Source organism: Drosophila sulfurigaster, chromosome 3, assembly GCF_023558435.1.
Source record: "Drosophila sulfurigaster albostrigata strain 15112-1811.04 chromosome 3, ASM2355843v2, whole genome shotgun sequence".
Lineage (NCBI taxonomy): Eukaryota > Metazoa > Arthropoda > Insecta > Diptera > Drosophilidae > Drosophila > Drosophila sulfurigaster.
Genome location: NC_084883.1, coordinates 26,539,173 through 26,555,229, shown reverse-complemented (window position 1 = coordinate 26,555,229; position 16,057 = coordinate 26,539,173). Strand labels below are relative to the sequence as shown.

The 16,057-nt window shown below is 37.8% G+C and overlaps 3 protein-coding genes across 3 annotated transcripts; 1 reads left to right on the top strand and 2 right to left on the bottom strand.

Moving 5' to 3' along the window:
- Positions 1-519: 519 nt before the first annotated feature.
- LOC133840903 (large ribosomal subunit protein mL39) lies at positions 520-2,114 on the top strand. Its single transcript, XM_062273076.1, has 5 exons — positions 520-682; positions 821-1,142; positions 1,278-1,378; positions 1,443-1,885; positions 1,953-2,114. Exons 1-5 carry the CDS (start codon positions 610-612, stop codon positions 2,010-2,012), a joined length of 999 nt encoding a protein of 332 aa, XP_062129060.1. The 5' UTR covers positions 520-609; the 3' UTR covers positions 2,013-2,114.
- LOC133840900 (zinc transporter ZIP6) lies at positions 2,084-8,576 on the bottom strand. Its single transcript, XM_062273074.1, has 5 exons — positions 8,241-8,576; positions 4,984-5,251; positions 3,508-3,807; positions 3,413-3,451; positions 2,084-3,354 (listed from the first exon to the last, which is right to left on the bottom strand). The coding sequence occupies exons 1-5, from the start codon at positions 8,376-8,378 to the stop codon at positions 2,402-2,404; spliced, it is 1,698 nt and encodes a 565-aa protein (XP_062129058.1). The 5' UTR covers positions 8,379-8,576; the 3' UTR covers positions 2,084-2,401.
- A 179-nt stretch (positions 8,577-8,755) lies between these two features.
- Positions 8,756-13,888, bottom strand: LOC133840901 (Y+L amino acid transporter 2). The gene is made up of 4 exons (XM_062273075.1): positions 12,817-13,888; positions 10,304-10,522; positions 9,655-10,250; positions 8,756-9,588 (listed from the first exon to the last, which is right to left on the bottom strand). Exons 1-4 carry the CDS (start codon positions 13,130-13,132, stop codon positions 9,202-9,204), a joined length of 1,518 nt encoding a protein of 505 aa, XP_062129059.1. The 5' UTR covers positions 13,133-13,888; the 3' UTR covers positions 8,756-9,201.
- Positions 13,889-16,057: the final 2,169 nt, after the last annotated feature.

Below are 16,057 nucleotides of genomic sequence, written 5' to 3'. Positions count from 1 at the left end.
ACTACTTGAGCTGTGGTTTGAATGCACCACACTTATTAATCATCTATCATCTATATTTAATTTACTTAAGCTACTGATGAAAAATTGCTTACGTATTTAAGTTTGAATTTAAATTGTTTGTTCCTATAAATTTTGAATATAATATCTAGGTTCTAATAAAAAAAAAACTCATTTCTGCAACTAAACTGTAATAAATGTAATAACATATGTATATGTACAATTAGAAAAGAATCATAACTAAAAAAGACTTACCTGAAACTGAAACTTGCTGGAATTTATCCATCTTTCTTTCTCACGTGTACTCAATCACACACAACCAAACTAACTCTACAGGTCTACAAGATAAAACACACAATATAATAATTAGTTTTCAAATTATTGCAGCACAACCAACAGCCACTTCACGAATTCAACTGTGAAATGGAGGAAAGCTTTAGCTTCGATGTTGAAACCAAAAAAGCGATATATCTCCTTAGTTGCAACAGTCGATATCGATAATGTTTTAAAAATATCGAATGCAGCACTGCTTCATGCCTGTGTGTGAACAACAGCTGTAAATATATTCCTTGTTAATTTCGGAGGAACACAGAAACTTGTGATAAAACCAGGATGGCGACAGCAACAAAATTATATAAACAGTCCTGGCATGCGCTGAGGCAACTACAACAATACAGAACCATTGGTAAGTGAATACTTGCGGATTTATGCTTCATTCACCATGCGGCGGATTTATGTAATGCCGGGCTGCGAGCAGCCAATTGTTTCAGTTGTGAATGATAAATAAATCATAAGAGAAAATACTAATAAATTTTATTAACAGCCAGCGGCAATGCCAGTGCTTCAATCAAATCCCGCAATGAATTGTTCAACCAAGAGCAGAAACGTCAGCGAGACTCTGTTGGCCGTGTCGAGAAGATTGAAGTGCGGTATTTGGGTTTACCCGAAGATGTCACCTTGGTGATGAATAATCACATCTCCACGCCGTACAATTGTGCCCAGCATTTGAGCGAAGGTCATTGCAAAAGGTCTGCACTGGCGCTGGTAGATGGCAGTGTTCCCTGGGATATGCACAGACCTCTTCAGGAGTCCTGTACGTTGCAACTGCTGAATTTTAATGTCTCGGAGCCACATGTGGTCAACAAGTAAGTTGTTAATATGATTTTTATTATTATTATTGGGGAGCTTTCTTTCCTAATCCATGGCAACCCATCGAATCTAATTTGCTACGACGAATCCATAGATTTATTTATTAATCTATTTTACGTTTCTTCAATAAGGGCGTTTTGGCGCACCTGCAGTTTTATGCTGGGTGCCGCTTTACAAAGAGCCTTTAAGGACGAAGCCAGGTTACAATTGCACAGTTTTCCCGGACCCAACAGTGAGTTACAGACATGCATAAATTATCCCAATTGATTTGTAACTAATTGTTTATTATATTTTAGTTAAATCTGGTAGCTTTGTGCACGACATTGTACTGGGCGCACAGAACTGGGAGCCCACCAAGGCTGAGATGCGAGCCATATCTGCTGAAATGGTCAAGTTGGCGGCACAAGATTTACGCATTGAGCGCCTGGAGGTGGATAAGGAGTTGGCAAAGGAAATGTTCAAGGATTCCCGCTATAAGAGCGAACAATTGCCTAGCATTGCGCAACAGAATCAAAGCCGTGTGACGCTTTATCGTCTCGGTGATCACATAGACATCTCTCGTGGTCCTATGGTGGCATCTACGCGATTCCTTGGAAAGTGTACTATTCTGGCGGCGCACAAGGTTGCCAACGAAGGTTCAACTGATGCATTTTATCGCTTGCAAGGCGTTGCTCTGCCCACTGGATTTTCATTGAACCACATTGCTTACGGTTTACTAGAGAAGCGCGCACAGAAACTGGTAATATTAACATGATTTATATTAAGAAATTAAAGTATTAACTTACGTAATTTATTGTTGTTTGCAGAACTCCGCTCGACTACCCAACGAACCCTTCGAGGAGCAACAACAAATGCAATTATCTTAGATTTAAAAGTAACACGAGGTTCTTTAATATTTAAAGCTAGTATCTAGTAAATGTTACAACACACATATAAATCATTAAAGATCGAGTTCTTAAACTACAAAAGTCGCACGCTTATATTTGGATTTAGAATCTTATTTACATATTTTTCTCGAGCATAAACTCATAGTTTTCATACAACTGTAACTAGTTTTTTGCTGCCAACAATTGTGCATTTGATTTGGTCTTTTTGACTGTACAAGTGGTAAGGTTAAACTAACTATACAACCCAATAGATGGAAGGGAAACAACAAGTTGAATTATTTGCTGTTTGAATTTTGCATTTAGATGTGACTTGCCTTGTATTTTTCATTGAGATTCCATACACAATGCCACAGTGGCACTCACTACATCTATTCACCCTTAAATAGACCTTCCAAATCATGCTCATTCAAAGCAATCACCAGCATTATTGCACCGCCCAAGAAAATACCCAAAATCTGAATTATTATACTCTTCGGATCGCGCGCTAGTTCCGGATTGTGAGCCACACTCATTGTGGGCACCAAATCCGCAAAGGCAATGTATAGGAAAGAACCTGCTGTCGCTGCGTAGATCCACTGAGTCACGCCGTCACCGATGCCGACCAGCAGCAGGCCAATCGACATGCCAACAAAGCTCAGCACTGAGCTGACAACATTCATGTAAACAGCTCGCCGTATGGAGACTCCCGTCTGCAGCAGCAAGGCAAAGTCACCCAGCTCATGAGGCAGTTCGTGGCACAAGACGGCAAAGGCAGTGGCTAGACCCGTGACGGGATCACTGGCAAAGGCAGCTCCAATCGCTAGCCCGTCGGTGAGATTGTGCAATCCATCGCCAATGATGACCATGAATGCAATGGGAGTTAATGGAGCACTAGGCGCCTTCTTGTCCAACTTAGTCTCATTTAGCATGACATTCAGCTCACGTGGCGCAGGCGTCTCCTGGGCTGGGGCTTGTGGTTTCTCCGCATGGCTGTGACTGTGGCCGTGTGTGTGACTATGACCATGACCATGTCCTTGCTGATCGCCCTTGAGCAGCGGTATCAGATTCTCCAGCATGAACATAAAGAGTGCGGCTAGAAATGAACAGCCGCAAAGCAAAGCTGCCTCACTGCTGTGTTTGTGGCTCTCGTCTTGGGCTGTCAACCTAAGCGTGTCAACGGCATGTTCGTGCTTCTCCTCTTTGAAAAGTGCATGTGGCAGTAGATGCATCAACGCATCGCCAGCCAGCGTGCCCACTGCAATGGCGACAAGGAACTTGAGGATCTCCTGATAGGCAACCGTCTTCATGAGTGGCACCAGCAGAATGCCAAGCAGACCGCAGGCTGCAAATAGATTGCATGAATACTTGGTTGACAAGACTAGATTTTTAATGAATCTTACCTGACAGCACAAACATGGAGATGCTGGCGTATATCCAAGCTGTGGTTGAGAAAAAGCTTCAATTAATTGAATTATTTTAATACATTAATACTTACCGCGCCAAATTTTGTCTTTCTTTTCCTGATCATTGTGTGTTTGTCGCTTTGCCGGCTGCATGCAGACTCCATTATCAATCTGAGAGAGCAACGCCGGGCAAAGCTTAAGGAATGCATTGGGTGTGATGAGGACACTGTTGATGAACTCATTGTACTCCTCTTCCGAATTGTGCTTTTCATTCTTCACGATCCGATTGTAGATTGAATTCCTATGTAGATCATCGTGATCCACGATAAGAGCCAGCAGCGATTTTGGCGACAAACAGGCGGCCGCTGGCAATCGTTGGCCATCGAGGGCAACTGTAAGAGAATTATGCGTCAGTCTCGGGTTGATGAACCACTGAAGGGAATCGTCAATACTTCAATAATCTCTGCTCATCAACACGTCCAGTCGTAACGCACCCATAACGAATCAACAAGTTGTGAGTTGGCTTAAGTTGCGAAAAACAATCTTTATGACTTGTTTACTGTCGAGTTAACTGTAAAGCTAGCGATATATGGATAACAACTACTGCGTGTGTATCTCACTATTTTGGACACATTTACATTTCCGTATCCATAATAATGTGACACTTATCGCTCCAGCTCAATGCACAAATCACATTTTCCGTATTTGCATTCACGTAGTTCTAATTCCTGAGTGTTGATCTATTAATGCATTATTACAGATACGCTTGTAAATAGCTAGTCTAAGTAGTAAATTTCACTTGTTTACTGCTCTAACTCTCTAATGCACACTTATTACAAAATTTCCTAGAAATAGCAGCTGTCTCTGTGAGGTATTGGTAAATAATTTGCATATGTTTATCCATATAAACGGAGGTATGCGATAATCCCCCATTTGGTTGACATAATCTAGCGTTATATAATGGGGAATGACAACCAAATTGAATTGATAAGCCGCTGCTTTTTTTTTTGTCGCATTTGCCTTGCACTTGAAGCAGCCAATTGAGAACAATATCGTCATCAGACACACTATAAGCATAGCCCGGTGTCCCCAGTTTCCCGTTTATATATAAGACCTCAAACACCCACCAGTTGAATGCCAAAGGAACAACATACTACTTAATTGGTTTATGTAGAAAGCGCTCCGAAGTACAGCGCAAAGCGTAGTAAAAAAGGTAAACACCATGACAATATTCGCACAATAGTACAATGGATCCGTAATAAGCATAGAGTGGAAGTAGAGGTCAGTTTATAATTGTTGTCTTTGTATGGTTGTTTGGGTTTTTGCACTCATCTCTTAAAATGCTATGGGAATAATACTACTTATGTTGACTAAGATGGCATAAATAATAATAACTAGACGTAGTAGCTTATCTTAGCAAAATACGTTCGTTATCACTAAGGAAACAGCATTAAGTCAATTGTATTTGTCTGTTTTGTCTATTTGCCCAGAGTTCTTGGAATAACACTCCTGTTGTCACATTTGAAGTTCAGGGATTTTCGTTGTTATTGCGACTTGTTCTTACTCACCTGTGCTCTCCCTTGGATGTCTGTGCTTCGGATCGTGCATTTCTCTGAACTCTAGGATTTTTGTAACATTACTCGCTTGTGTTTGATTCTTTTTCGAGTGCTGATCGGACAGCTGGATGTCGGTTTGGCTCTCATTAGTGCTGGGCTGAAGATCGACTGTGTTTTCCATGGCGTATTCATAGCCCTGGGGTCGATGCTCGTCTATGGTGTGCGTGGATTCGAATTGAATGTGTCCCAGTCCTAGGCTGTACATCAGGTGCTCAAGACCCTGAGAAATGGCAATTAAATGAAACCATTAGAATTACTCATAATTATATTTAAACAACAAACTGAATAAATAAACCCAAGCAATTATAGTTATTATTAGTTCCAAAATTTACCCAGCAAATAGTTTTAAATATGCGATTAGCATCAATGAGTACACGCGATGTTTGAATAACTTCCTAGAATTACGCCTCATTAGAGCTCTAAGTTTTTTGGCAACCAATTCAATTTACACCTGCCAATATTTGGCACATTTGTTGCCGCTGCTTGTGCCACAGGTGAATTTTACCTGGCGCTCTGTGTCGTGGGCCACGTTGGTCACGTGTTAAACGTAGTCGGGCGAAAATCCCACAGATAATTACTTGATTTACTTGTCACCGAGCAAAACAATTATATTTACATATATGCATGTATGCGTGCCTCCACGTACTACATATTAATGATGACAATTGGATTGGGGTTGGGAACAAATCTAATTGTCTTGACAGCCCGCTGTCTGCTGCTCATTGAGGGGGCGTGTGGGCGTGTGCTCCGTCAGTCAATAAATGACGGACCTCTCAAGTGTCGAGGAATTTTGTTTGGTCTTGGGCCGCAAACTTAATTACGAAATTCGTTTATCATCTCATTTAATTTTGTATAAAACACCTCTACGTGGTTGTGTCATTTGAACAAAATTATCCAAACACGCGCTCACTCCATAAAAACAACAACAATGCAAACAAAACAATATCGGATTCAACAGAGGGGTAATAATGATACGGTTCAGAGCTAACCGCTCTGAGAACGTTTCCAACAAAGTTGCCAAGGTTTTACTTTCATTCAGCAAACAACTCTACTCGCATGTCAAGAACTCGCGGCTCTTGCCATTGAAATCGAATATATATTCATTGTTCCACCTCCATCTGCAGTTATCGGGACACGCGTCGGTCTCTCGTATAGGGAATGGGATCGCTGATTTAGCCAGACTACCATACTGGATGCTTAGTTAGTATGCCGTATGCGTGCCGAGCTCAAAAATATTTCATTTAGATGTATAGCCGTATTGCGTAGTGTCGCCGTCGCCGTCGACGTCTACGCATGAGTAATGCAAATTGAACTAGTCTGCATAGGAGACATCGCGTATACGACGGGTGTTTGCATTCCCATAAAGCATTCAGGCACATTAAAACATACTATATTATATGCTGGATAATATGGTCAACGACTGTTGCCTCACTTGTTGGCACACACACACACACTCACACACATGCATACCTTATATCACACACACTCACACTCACACGTGCTATGCGCTAATACAAAGTTGAGTTTTGTTTATGAAATGTGACCGTGATTTCACATCAAAAAGCAGGCATTAAATTCGCATTTCAAATTAACCCGAACCTACTCAAGTGATTTCTCTTATTTCATTTTTATTGCTCGCAGCTACATGGAAAAATCTCTTAAATTGCAATTTAAATGTAATTATTTTGATTGTGACAAATTTATTTTCCAACCAATTAAAATTCAACAAAATAAATTTGGCAGATGAAAAACTGATGAAAAGATTTAAGTCTAAATAAATGAAATGATAAATAAATAAAGTTTATTACTGCATTATAAACTGTATTTATCGCGTGAAAAACATGGAAAATTAATTAATTTCATTAAGTATTCTTGAGTCAAGTGTGCACTTCACATGTTGTGATTTTTATAACAGTTAACGATTAATGTGTAATCCGCATGAAATCAACTCTATAATAAATTGATAGACCTATGGATTAATTCAATATTTACAAAACGTGTGCAGCCGATATTAAAACACTAGACTAAAATAAATATTATCATATCAACTTTTCGAAAAAGCTTACGATAACATTTTGTGAAATTCATCAGCAAAATTAATGATTTCTAATTTATGAGCAATAACTAATAAAGAGTTCATGTCGACATTCCGATACATAGTTGTATCTGTCGCCTCTTCACTAAGCCCAGAAGGAGAACGCATTGCCGGGTGTATGTAAATAATGCATTGCAATGCTAACACTAGGATTAAAATATAGTAAGTACTATATAGGCAAGTATACATAATAGTTCATGAGCTCTACGCTGCTAAAGAAGATGGGCCTATTTGACTACAGCTTGATCTGATTAAAAACGCTCTTATCTCGATACATTTACCTATTTTGTGCTGCAATCTTTTCATTAAAACTCATATCTCACACCAAGAGTACTAAAGCGAATGTATGTAGCTACATATAGTGAGGCTCTCAGAATATCTTTCCCTCGAAATCGAGATGTAGTCTTGTCAGACTCATCCATCGCAATCCCCATCCCCATTCATATTTACAAACAGATGTATGATGATGTCTGAGAATGTATTGCAATGTGCGAGATAAAAGCACGTCAAGATTTTGATTAAATTTATGACAAAAGTTAACGCTAAGACGACACATCAGCTGCGTCTGACTAAATAACGGTGTGCCTCCGTCCGTTGTCTGCCGTCCGCCTCCCGCCGCCAATAATAAAATGTTGTGCGTATCTCTGTGTACGAACATAAAGATTACTAAGTACTTATTGCGGCTGTTAACTGCGTTCACTATGGGGACAAACACTTTTACAAATTTAATCGTAGTATTTAAGCAACTTTTTCTAACTAATGACTATTTGTTTTTCCAGAATCAGCACACACAAGTTGTCTGTTTCACAATTAACTTACACCCTTAAGTGCACCGTAAATACATATTTGAAAAAAACCCTTTAAGAAGTGTGTTTATAGTTGACGTTATACCAATAAATAATAACATAAATAAATAATTAACTGTGTTGATGAAGCAAAAAATCAAAATCTATTTATAGTATATTGTTGTAGGTGCAAATATTGCGGTTCAGTGAGCTGAACTGTCTGGTGGTCAATTAAATACCCGAATTCGCAGTGATGGTCATCAATAGTAATGACAAAAGGTTTTAACACTATTAAAAACTAGGTTGCGATTCGTGGTGCAAGGCAATACCTCAAAGTTAATGGTGTCTCCACTGCCGTACTTTTGAAATATCTGCGTCACATAACGATTATATTCCGTCGATGCATATGCCGTATTCAACCAAACTGAGCAGAAGAATAGGTAGACTGCGAATTCTTTGAGCGCCATTTCGAATGGTAATCCAAATGAGTTTGAACAAATAAACAAAAAACTTTCTTCACTCTCAAGCTAGCCACACACGCGTTTCGGTTTCTTGCAGTTTTTTCGTAAGCAATTCACGCCTCTACGATCATTCCCGCTAATTTGTCGCCGATACCGATCCCGTTTCACGGTCTTTTAACCGACCGTTTCGCGTAGGCGCCGTTTTTATACTGATCCCATCGAGTCGCTCGTTGTGTTGTCTTCTCGCTTCCATTGTACGTTTACTCGCCGGAGATTTGATTGTTTGCACTCGCTTGAGCTTAATTCGGGGAAGCTTTCGAAAGCTCGCGCAAGTGCTCGTTTGTTTACACTGAGCTTAGTTAGAGATAGTAGAGAAGCTTTAATGTTTATATCAATATTATTTATTAACGTTTTTTATAGAAAATATTTCGATTTACACACGTATAAAAATAGATCGTTAATCTACTTATTTGTACTTATTATTGTACGTTAATTAATATCTGGAAACGATAATCATCTTTAAACGTAGATCTATTTAAATGTAAATGTAAATGTCTTTTGTGTGCTTGGGAGGAACTGATAATTAAATATACATTAATTGGTGTTGGTGTAAATCTATTGGAATTACTTGTAAGTATTTACAATTAAATTCATGCGGATTGAAATAACGCTCTTAAACTGCATAATTCTAGTTGGCTTAGCTTAGTTGTTGCGACTTGACTTACTTGACATTTTGTGCATATCAAAATAATTGAGACTTAGGCTAATTAGAATATATATCTAATATTCGTACATCGAACATCGAAGGCACTACTGAGTTAACCAGAACTTAATCGAACTTCTCCTGATTTGGCATACAAATGAAGAACTTGGAGCACCACATATTGATTGCCTGCGATGCATTCGCCAGCCACTGCACCGGATTGTGTATCGTCAGATAGTAGACGGGAATGCCGGAAAGTATGATGAGGGTGCCAACGCCCACTTCGGTGGGCGACTCGAAACACGAAAAGATCACCAGGAAGAGGCAAACAATGAGATAGATGATAGGAAGTGCAAGACTGACGCGAATCGGACGCTCCGTCTTGGGTTGCTTGTAACGCAACCAGAGTAGACCAGCCACGGAGATGAGAGTGAAGAGCGCCTCCACATAGCTGACATAGTTGATGAGCACATACATGTTCTTGGTGAACAGCAGCATGATCGTAATAATGCACTGCAAAGTGGAAAGTGATTAATAAGCATGAGGTGAACTCGTCGATATTTACAAGTGCAAACTTACCAGGAATATCAATGATGGAATCGGAGTCAAGCAATTAATATTGATCAGCGAGATTGCAGCCGGCAAATGACCATTTCGTGCTCCCACAAAGAACAGGCGAGAGGAGGCAAAGATTGCACCATTGAGTGAACCAAAAGTCGAGCAAGCTACTGCCAAAGGCATTATCCACGAAAAAAATCCGAGCATCTTATCTCCAAAAGTTACAGCCACAGCATCCGAAGAAAGTATCTCATCGGTCGAAAGCACCGAAAAGTATGCTATATTCGTAATCATATAAATAATCGTGACTACGGGCATTGAGATACAAATGGCACGCGGTAGATTGCGATAGGGATCTTTTAACTCTTCGGTCACAAAATTCAAATAATTCCAGCCCGAATAGGAGAAGAGGCCACTGTAGAATGCCAATGCAATGAGGCCTGGTTTCTTGAAACTACCATTGAACGGCTGTTCCCAGTGCTCGGTATTGCCATCGGCAATATAATAAACGCCAGCACCAACAATAACCAACAAGGCGACAACCTTGGTGCCGGTGAAGATGTCCGTCACTCGAGTCACCCACTTGACGTTGTAGCAATTGATTACCGTCAGCACACCTAAGACAAGTAGTTAGGTAAGTGATGCATTGTTTGACTCGTGGTTAACTTACATATCATCGCAGCAGCTAGCAGCTGAACCGGCTCGATTGGCGCCTCACAAGATGGCCAAAAAGGCTTGAGCAGATACTGTGCAAATGTCAGAGCCGTAATCGCATTTCCTGTCGGCACCAAAATTAGCAACGCCACCCAGAGATAAAGAAAGGCTGGCAGCGGTCCGAATGCGGCTCCTATATAGGCGTAATCTCCGCCAGACTTAGGTATCATGGTTCCTATAAGGTACAAGATGGTATATATGTTGTATTCAATGTAAGGTAATATGCATTTAGTTAAGAGAGCAGACTATAATCGACATTTAGTTACATCTATACCATTTAATTGTAAGATTTGTTTAGAATTTAATAGTAACTTCGAAATCAAATGAAATTATTAAATTCAAAAAAGGGTCAGCCATAAATTTGAAATCGTATAATTTGAATTTATTTTAAAGTGGATTATCACTTACACAGCAGCTAATGCTACCATTGTCTAATACTGATTTTGATGAACAACTCTTATCTCTACTACTTGGGTGACGCCAAGGTAATATTTAGTTTTCTTATCTTCGTTTTGAGTTGCTTTACACAGTAGCATTCTATTAAGGCCGTTGCTCTGTTAGTTGAACCGAAGGCGGATCTATTTTTTAATAAATAAATGTCGGAATATTTTTATATAGGGAAAGATTGAGCAAACATTGAGTCCTACCCCGAACAATTAGTAGCGATTCAAAACTTATTTTTATGATAGTTCTTTTTAAACGAATAATATAGTTAAATGACTGAATTGGGTTTTTGGTTGTAGGCTTTGTCAATTCTTAAGACAATTGTCTAAAAGATAATTCCGATAAAATATTCCTAGCGTTTTTTTTCAAGAAAAGGTCTCGTTATTTTTATTACATCCCTCGTACTTCGGGTTAGTGCAGTTATTTGTGACCTTGACAGGGCATTGTTGTTGGGATGTGCACATTATCTGATCGCTTAGGTACGAGTGTTTTAAGAAGAGCATGATGAAACATGATGAGCAGAAAGATAAGACACGCAAATAATTAGAAAGACTAAAGTTCTCTCTGCACTAAAATATTATTTATTAAAAATATTGAAAATTAAATTATGTTTTAGGTATTAAATTAAATTTATTTTTAGTAGAAGGATTCTTAGAAGTCGAAACTATATAAAATTCTCTGCAATCAAAACCATGTATAATAAATCTCCAAATTCTATAAATAAATAAGCAAATATTGCGGTAATTGTTTGTTCAAGAATTAATTATATTTTCAGCTTGCAAGTCAACGGACCGCGAGAGTATTTAAACTGTGATAATTCTGTTTGCGAAGTACTCTTAACTTTCTATCTGAACAAACAGTTCGAAAATTCGACAAAGTCTGCAGCAAAGATTAAGGAATTAGTTGGAATAAAAGGAAACGTACAATCAGAAATGCAGAGCACCTCAAGAACTTAAAAACTAAAAAAAAATAAATAAATATGCAAATAAAGACATCTTCAATTCTCTAAAGAATACGTGATATGATTGTTCAATTTGAAACTAGACTCAATTATTGGCGTTCATTTGACTTTACTGATGAAAAGCGTTTTAATATAAATGGGCCTGATGGCTTTCAATATTATTCAAGATTTGCGGAAAGTTTTGTTATATTTATGTCGCCACCACAACCGGGAAGGTTAAAGAATAGTTTAGAGTAACGATTTTCATCGATTAAAAGACGAATGGCGATCATTTCAAAATATTGTTGGAGATCGTATTCCCAAAATTAAATAATCTCTTTGGACCAATTTTTTAGATTTTTCAACATAACATTGTTCCAATTCATTATGCTCCGGTAGTAAGGTCGTTTCAGAATCTTCTTCAGATCTTAAAACAATTGAAAATGTTTTAGGACTGGCTAACAAATTGAAGCTAAGGAAACATTAAATGAAATTAAAAAAATTTAAATTAAAAAAAAATATTTTCTTATACAAAATTCTAATGACCAAGAAAAATACACCTTATTTTGAATAGCTTTAACACAATTTTGTTAAATTTTTATAATCTGTTGAATATTATATTTAAAGTATCATTAAATACCAAGAAATTTTGCATAAAAACAATTTTTCAATCATCACTAATATATTAAATATGAAACACATTTAAAGACCATCAGTGTATTTTAATCTTGCAAACTAAGATACGGACCGCGAGAGTATTTAAATCTGGATAATTGTGCTTGAAAATTACTCTTACGGAAAGTTGGGGATGAGAGCAGCTGCACATGGTTCAAGGTAACAAATAAATATGAAGAGGTGGTTAAGCAAAGACAATAAAATGCTGTACTCAGAGCGGCCTCAATACCTCAAGACTTTTTACACCCTTTGTCGACAATGCTGCTGCTGAGTATGCAAAAAAAAAATACGAGGTCGTGAACTATTTACACAGATGTCAAACATATGCTTATATCATATTTTAAATTAAAAATATAAATATATGTATGTAATGATAAAAAAGCGTTGTCAGCAGTAGATTTGTAACTTACCTAACTCAGCATAACATAAAGCTCCCACCATGCTCAGTACTCCGCATAGCACCCAGATGATTAACGATTGTCCAATCGAACCGGAATGCATAAGCACCCCCTTAGGGCTAACGAAAATGCCAGACCCAACGATGACGCCAACGATGATGGCAACACCATCGAGCAGACCAATTTGTTTCTTTAGTTTAACACCCGAACCTTCACTAGAAGTGTCCGCGGTGGAGTTGCTGCGGCCACGTGCTTTGTTGCCCGACTCGGCTGGCACATCGAACACCTGGCGAGGAATCAGGGTATCGCTGGCTTGAATTCGCGTCATTTTAAAGGAGTTCGATTTTCTTCCCTCTTAGAGTGAACAAAACAGGAATTTCGAAATTAACAACACAATCCTTTGGTTATTAGCTTTTCGAAAAGTTCATTTATTACTCATGCATCAATGTGATGTATAATATGAGTTAATATATATTTACTTCAACAAGCTCTTCAAGTTTTATCAGTTCCAGTACTCGCGAGTCGCGACATTCGCTCAGTGCCAGCGTGGATGTTGTTGTGGATCTTGTTCCGAAGTTTCAAATACAATTTTGGTTTTACTTTGCGGCGACCACATGCTTTCACGCACTTGAACTCAGTTTCTATATATTGCTCTTTAAATACACATTCGTATTCGTGTACATTTTATGTATTTTACTGGATGTACTTGCTGCACACGTGGAAGTTGACTCAGTTATTAAAAAGAGTTGTTTGCTGGCTTGGGGGAAACATCAAAGAGACACAATTTTTTTTAGTCGAGTTTTCACGTTTTCGAAATACTTGAAAATGCGTATAGCGACTTATTCGATCGTTCAACTACGCTTCATACGCTCCGATTCAAAACTAAGTTGGAAATACAATTTGTACCTCCCTTTATGTGCTGTGAACGTGTTGATTTTTCTGTTCGCCAGCTTTGGCTTTGCCGTTTTTGTTTTCTCTCGTTTGCTCTCTCCCGCTCTTTATGTAAAAGTGTGCTACGCATTCGCTCTTTACTTTTCGTCTGCTTTCATGTGCTTGACATAAAAACTCTATTCAGAATTGCTGTAGTTTACCTGCCGTCCTAGTTAAACCGTTACCTGCAAGCCTGAAATAAACATATTGTTTGTTAGAGCTAGACGGAAGTAGTAAGAGTTTGTTTGCGTCTCTCGCCGGTTTCTCTTTTCTCTTCATTTATCACAAGCAACTCCCGCATTATGCGAACTTTGTCTGATGCAAGAATTTGCTCAAATTTCTTCAGTATCAAATTATTCTTAACAAAAACCAGATACTCTAAAGTGTGCTCACGCAAAGCAGCTGCCAAACATCATCACTTGGCAAGCACGTGCGTCACTCTTTCTATGTTTATTCTTTCATTTCGGTTTAAGGGAGCGTAGCCTAAAGCTTCAGCTCTTTTATTATGCTCAGCATAATTCTAACAATACCTTGAAGCTCTTCAGTCAACATGTCCATGAGTAACGTAATATTGTGTGTGCAAACAAACTAAAAAAAAAGTTGCTTCCATATGTATGTTTGTAAGCTTATAGTCATTGACCTATCGAGCGTCTTATATGGGTTTTGGTAGATATTCGTAATATGGGAAGTTTGTCGATTTGAATTATAAATAAAATAAATATTAAGTGGGCCGTAGCATTTGTTAGACATTAAAGCAAATGTTGTTCAACAGCGCACAAATTCCAAACGTCAAAAAAATTATTCATTATTCATTTGATTCAGCACAACTATTATCATAGAGTTGACAAAATTGACACCTGTTTTCAAAGCTTAAATCTTGTTCTGATCTTTATTCGGATTCTATTGAAGTTGTTGTCATTTATAATTCGTTCTTTATCAATATCATTTTCACTTCAAATTGAGTGCAAAATAAATAAATAAAGTGCCAATTACCGATTTTATGCTTGTGCGACTTTTAAACTAACGTTAACTGGATTCGTTTATGAGGTATGTTTGGAATTCTATAATAAACTTTATAGTACGACTTGGTGTATTTGTTATTTACTCAAACTAAAAAAAGGTTTTTCGTGTTTAGTGTTATCAGTTATTATCACCATAATTATCATGATGAGCTCTTTTGAAAGGCAATTGACAATTTATGAGGATATAAAAATATCAAATCGTAGGAGTGTATATCAATAGCAGTTCAGAAGCAAAAATGTCGCAAGAATTATCTTGTCATTGTATTATATGCTTTGGTATCACATCCTTGATATCTAAACGGTTAATTTGTATTGTTGTTTGAGTTCCTAATTTAATCATTCTTTAGCAGACTTTCTGCTAATTCGATTCATAAAAGTTTTAGAAAACTCAAGACCTATTTAATAATGTCACATGGTATAAATGCACATTATCTCACAAATCTGCACATTTATATATAATTTTATGGGGCTTTTGTGAAACACTTAAGCGTATTATTATTATCAACTAAAAAATATTCACTTTGTATATGATTCGCAAAGCAAGTTCATGAATTGTATGTAAATTCAGAGGTCCGTCCGTATATAGAGAGCACTAAAACGCTGTTGTCGTGGGGATTACTAGGCGCGTGTATGTGACATTTCAAACTGTGATAATTCAATTGTGCGATGATCGTAATCCCAGTGAACTTTTAGTGCTCATTGAGTCCTATGTATGTGTTGTATATATGTATGTCTATATGAAGCTACTAAATTGTGGTGCGCTCTGAGAGTAGCGTACTTATAATAGCGCCTAGGTTTTATAGTGGCCTGAGATTTTGATTGTCAACTATATTAGGTGTTGACTTCTGTTTGTTGCTGCACTGATAATCTAATTGTAAAAGTCACCAAAGAGACACACGCATGCCACACCATGAGTTACACACAGCACACACTCTCCACACACACACCCATACACATATAAAGCTAATGAACACATACACATCTACATAAACATATAGAATATGGTTTTTTTCTGTGGGTTGTTTTTGTCGTTGATTAACTGTGGTTTTGTCTTTTATTATTGTTATTCGTGTTTGTGCTTTTGGTTTTTAGGTATGCGCCCTACTCTCATATCATAACATATACCCAAAAAAATATGATGGATCACTTCCATATGCAATTTTCATTAATCCTCGTATTTCCACGTTGACGCTTAATGTCACGAGTTATTTACTAAACTATCAATTTTATAGTCCATTTATGTAGATTTATACACATAAGTGTACATAAACCATACTATATAATTTTAGTTGTATTAGTTG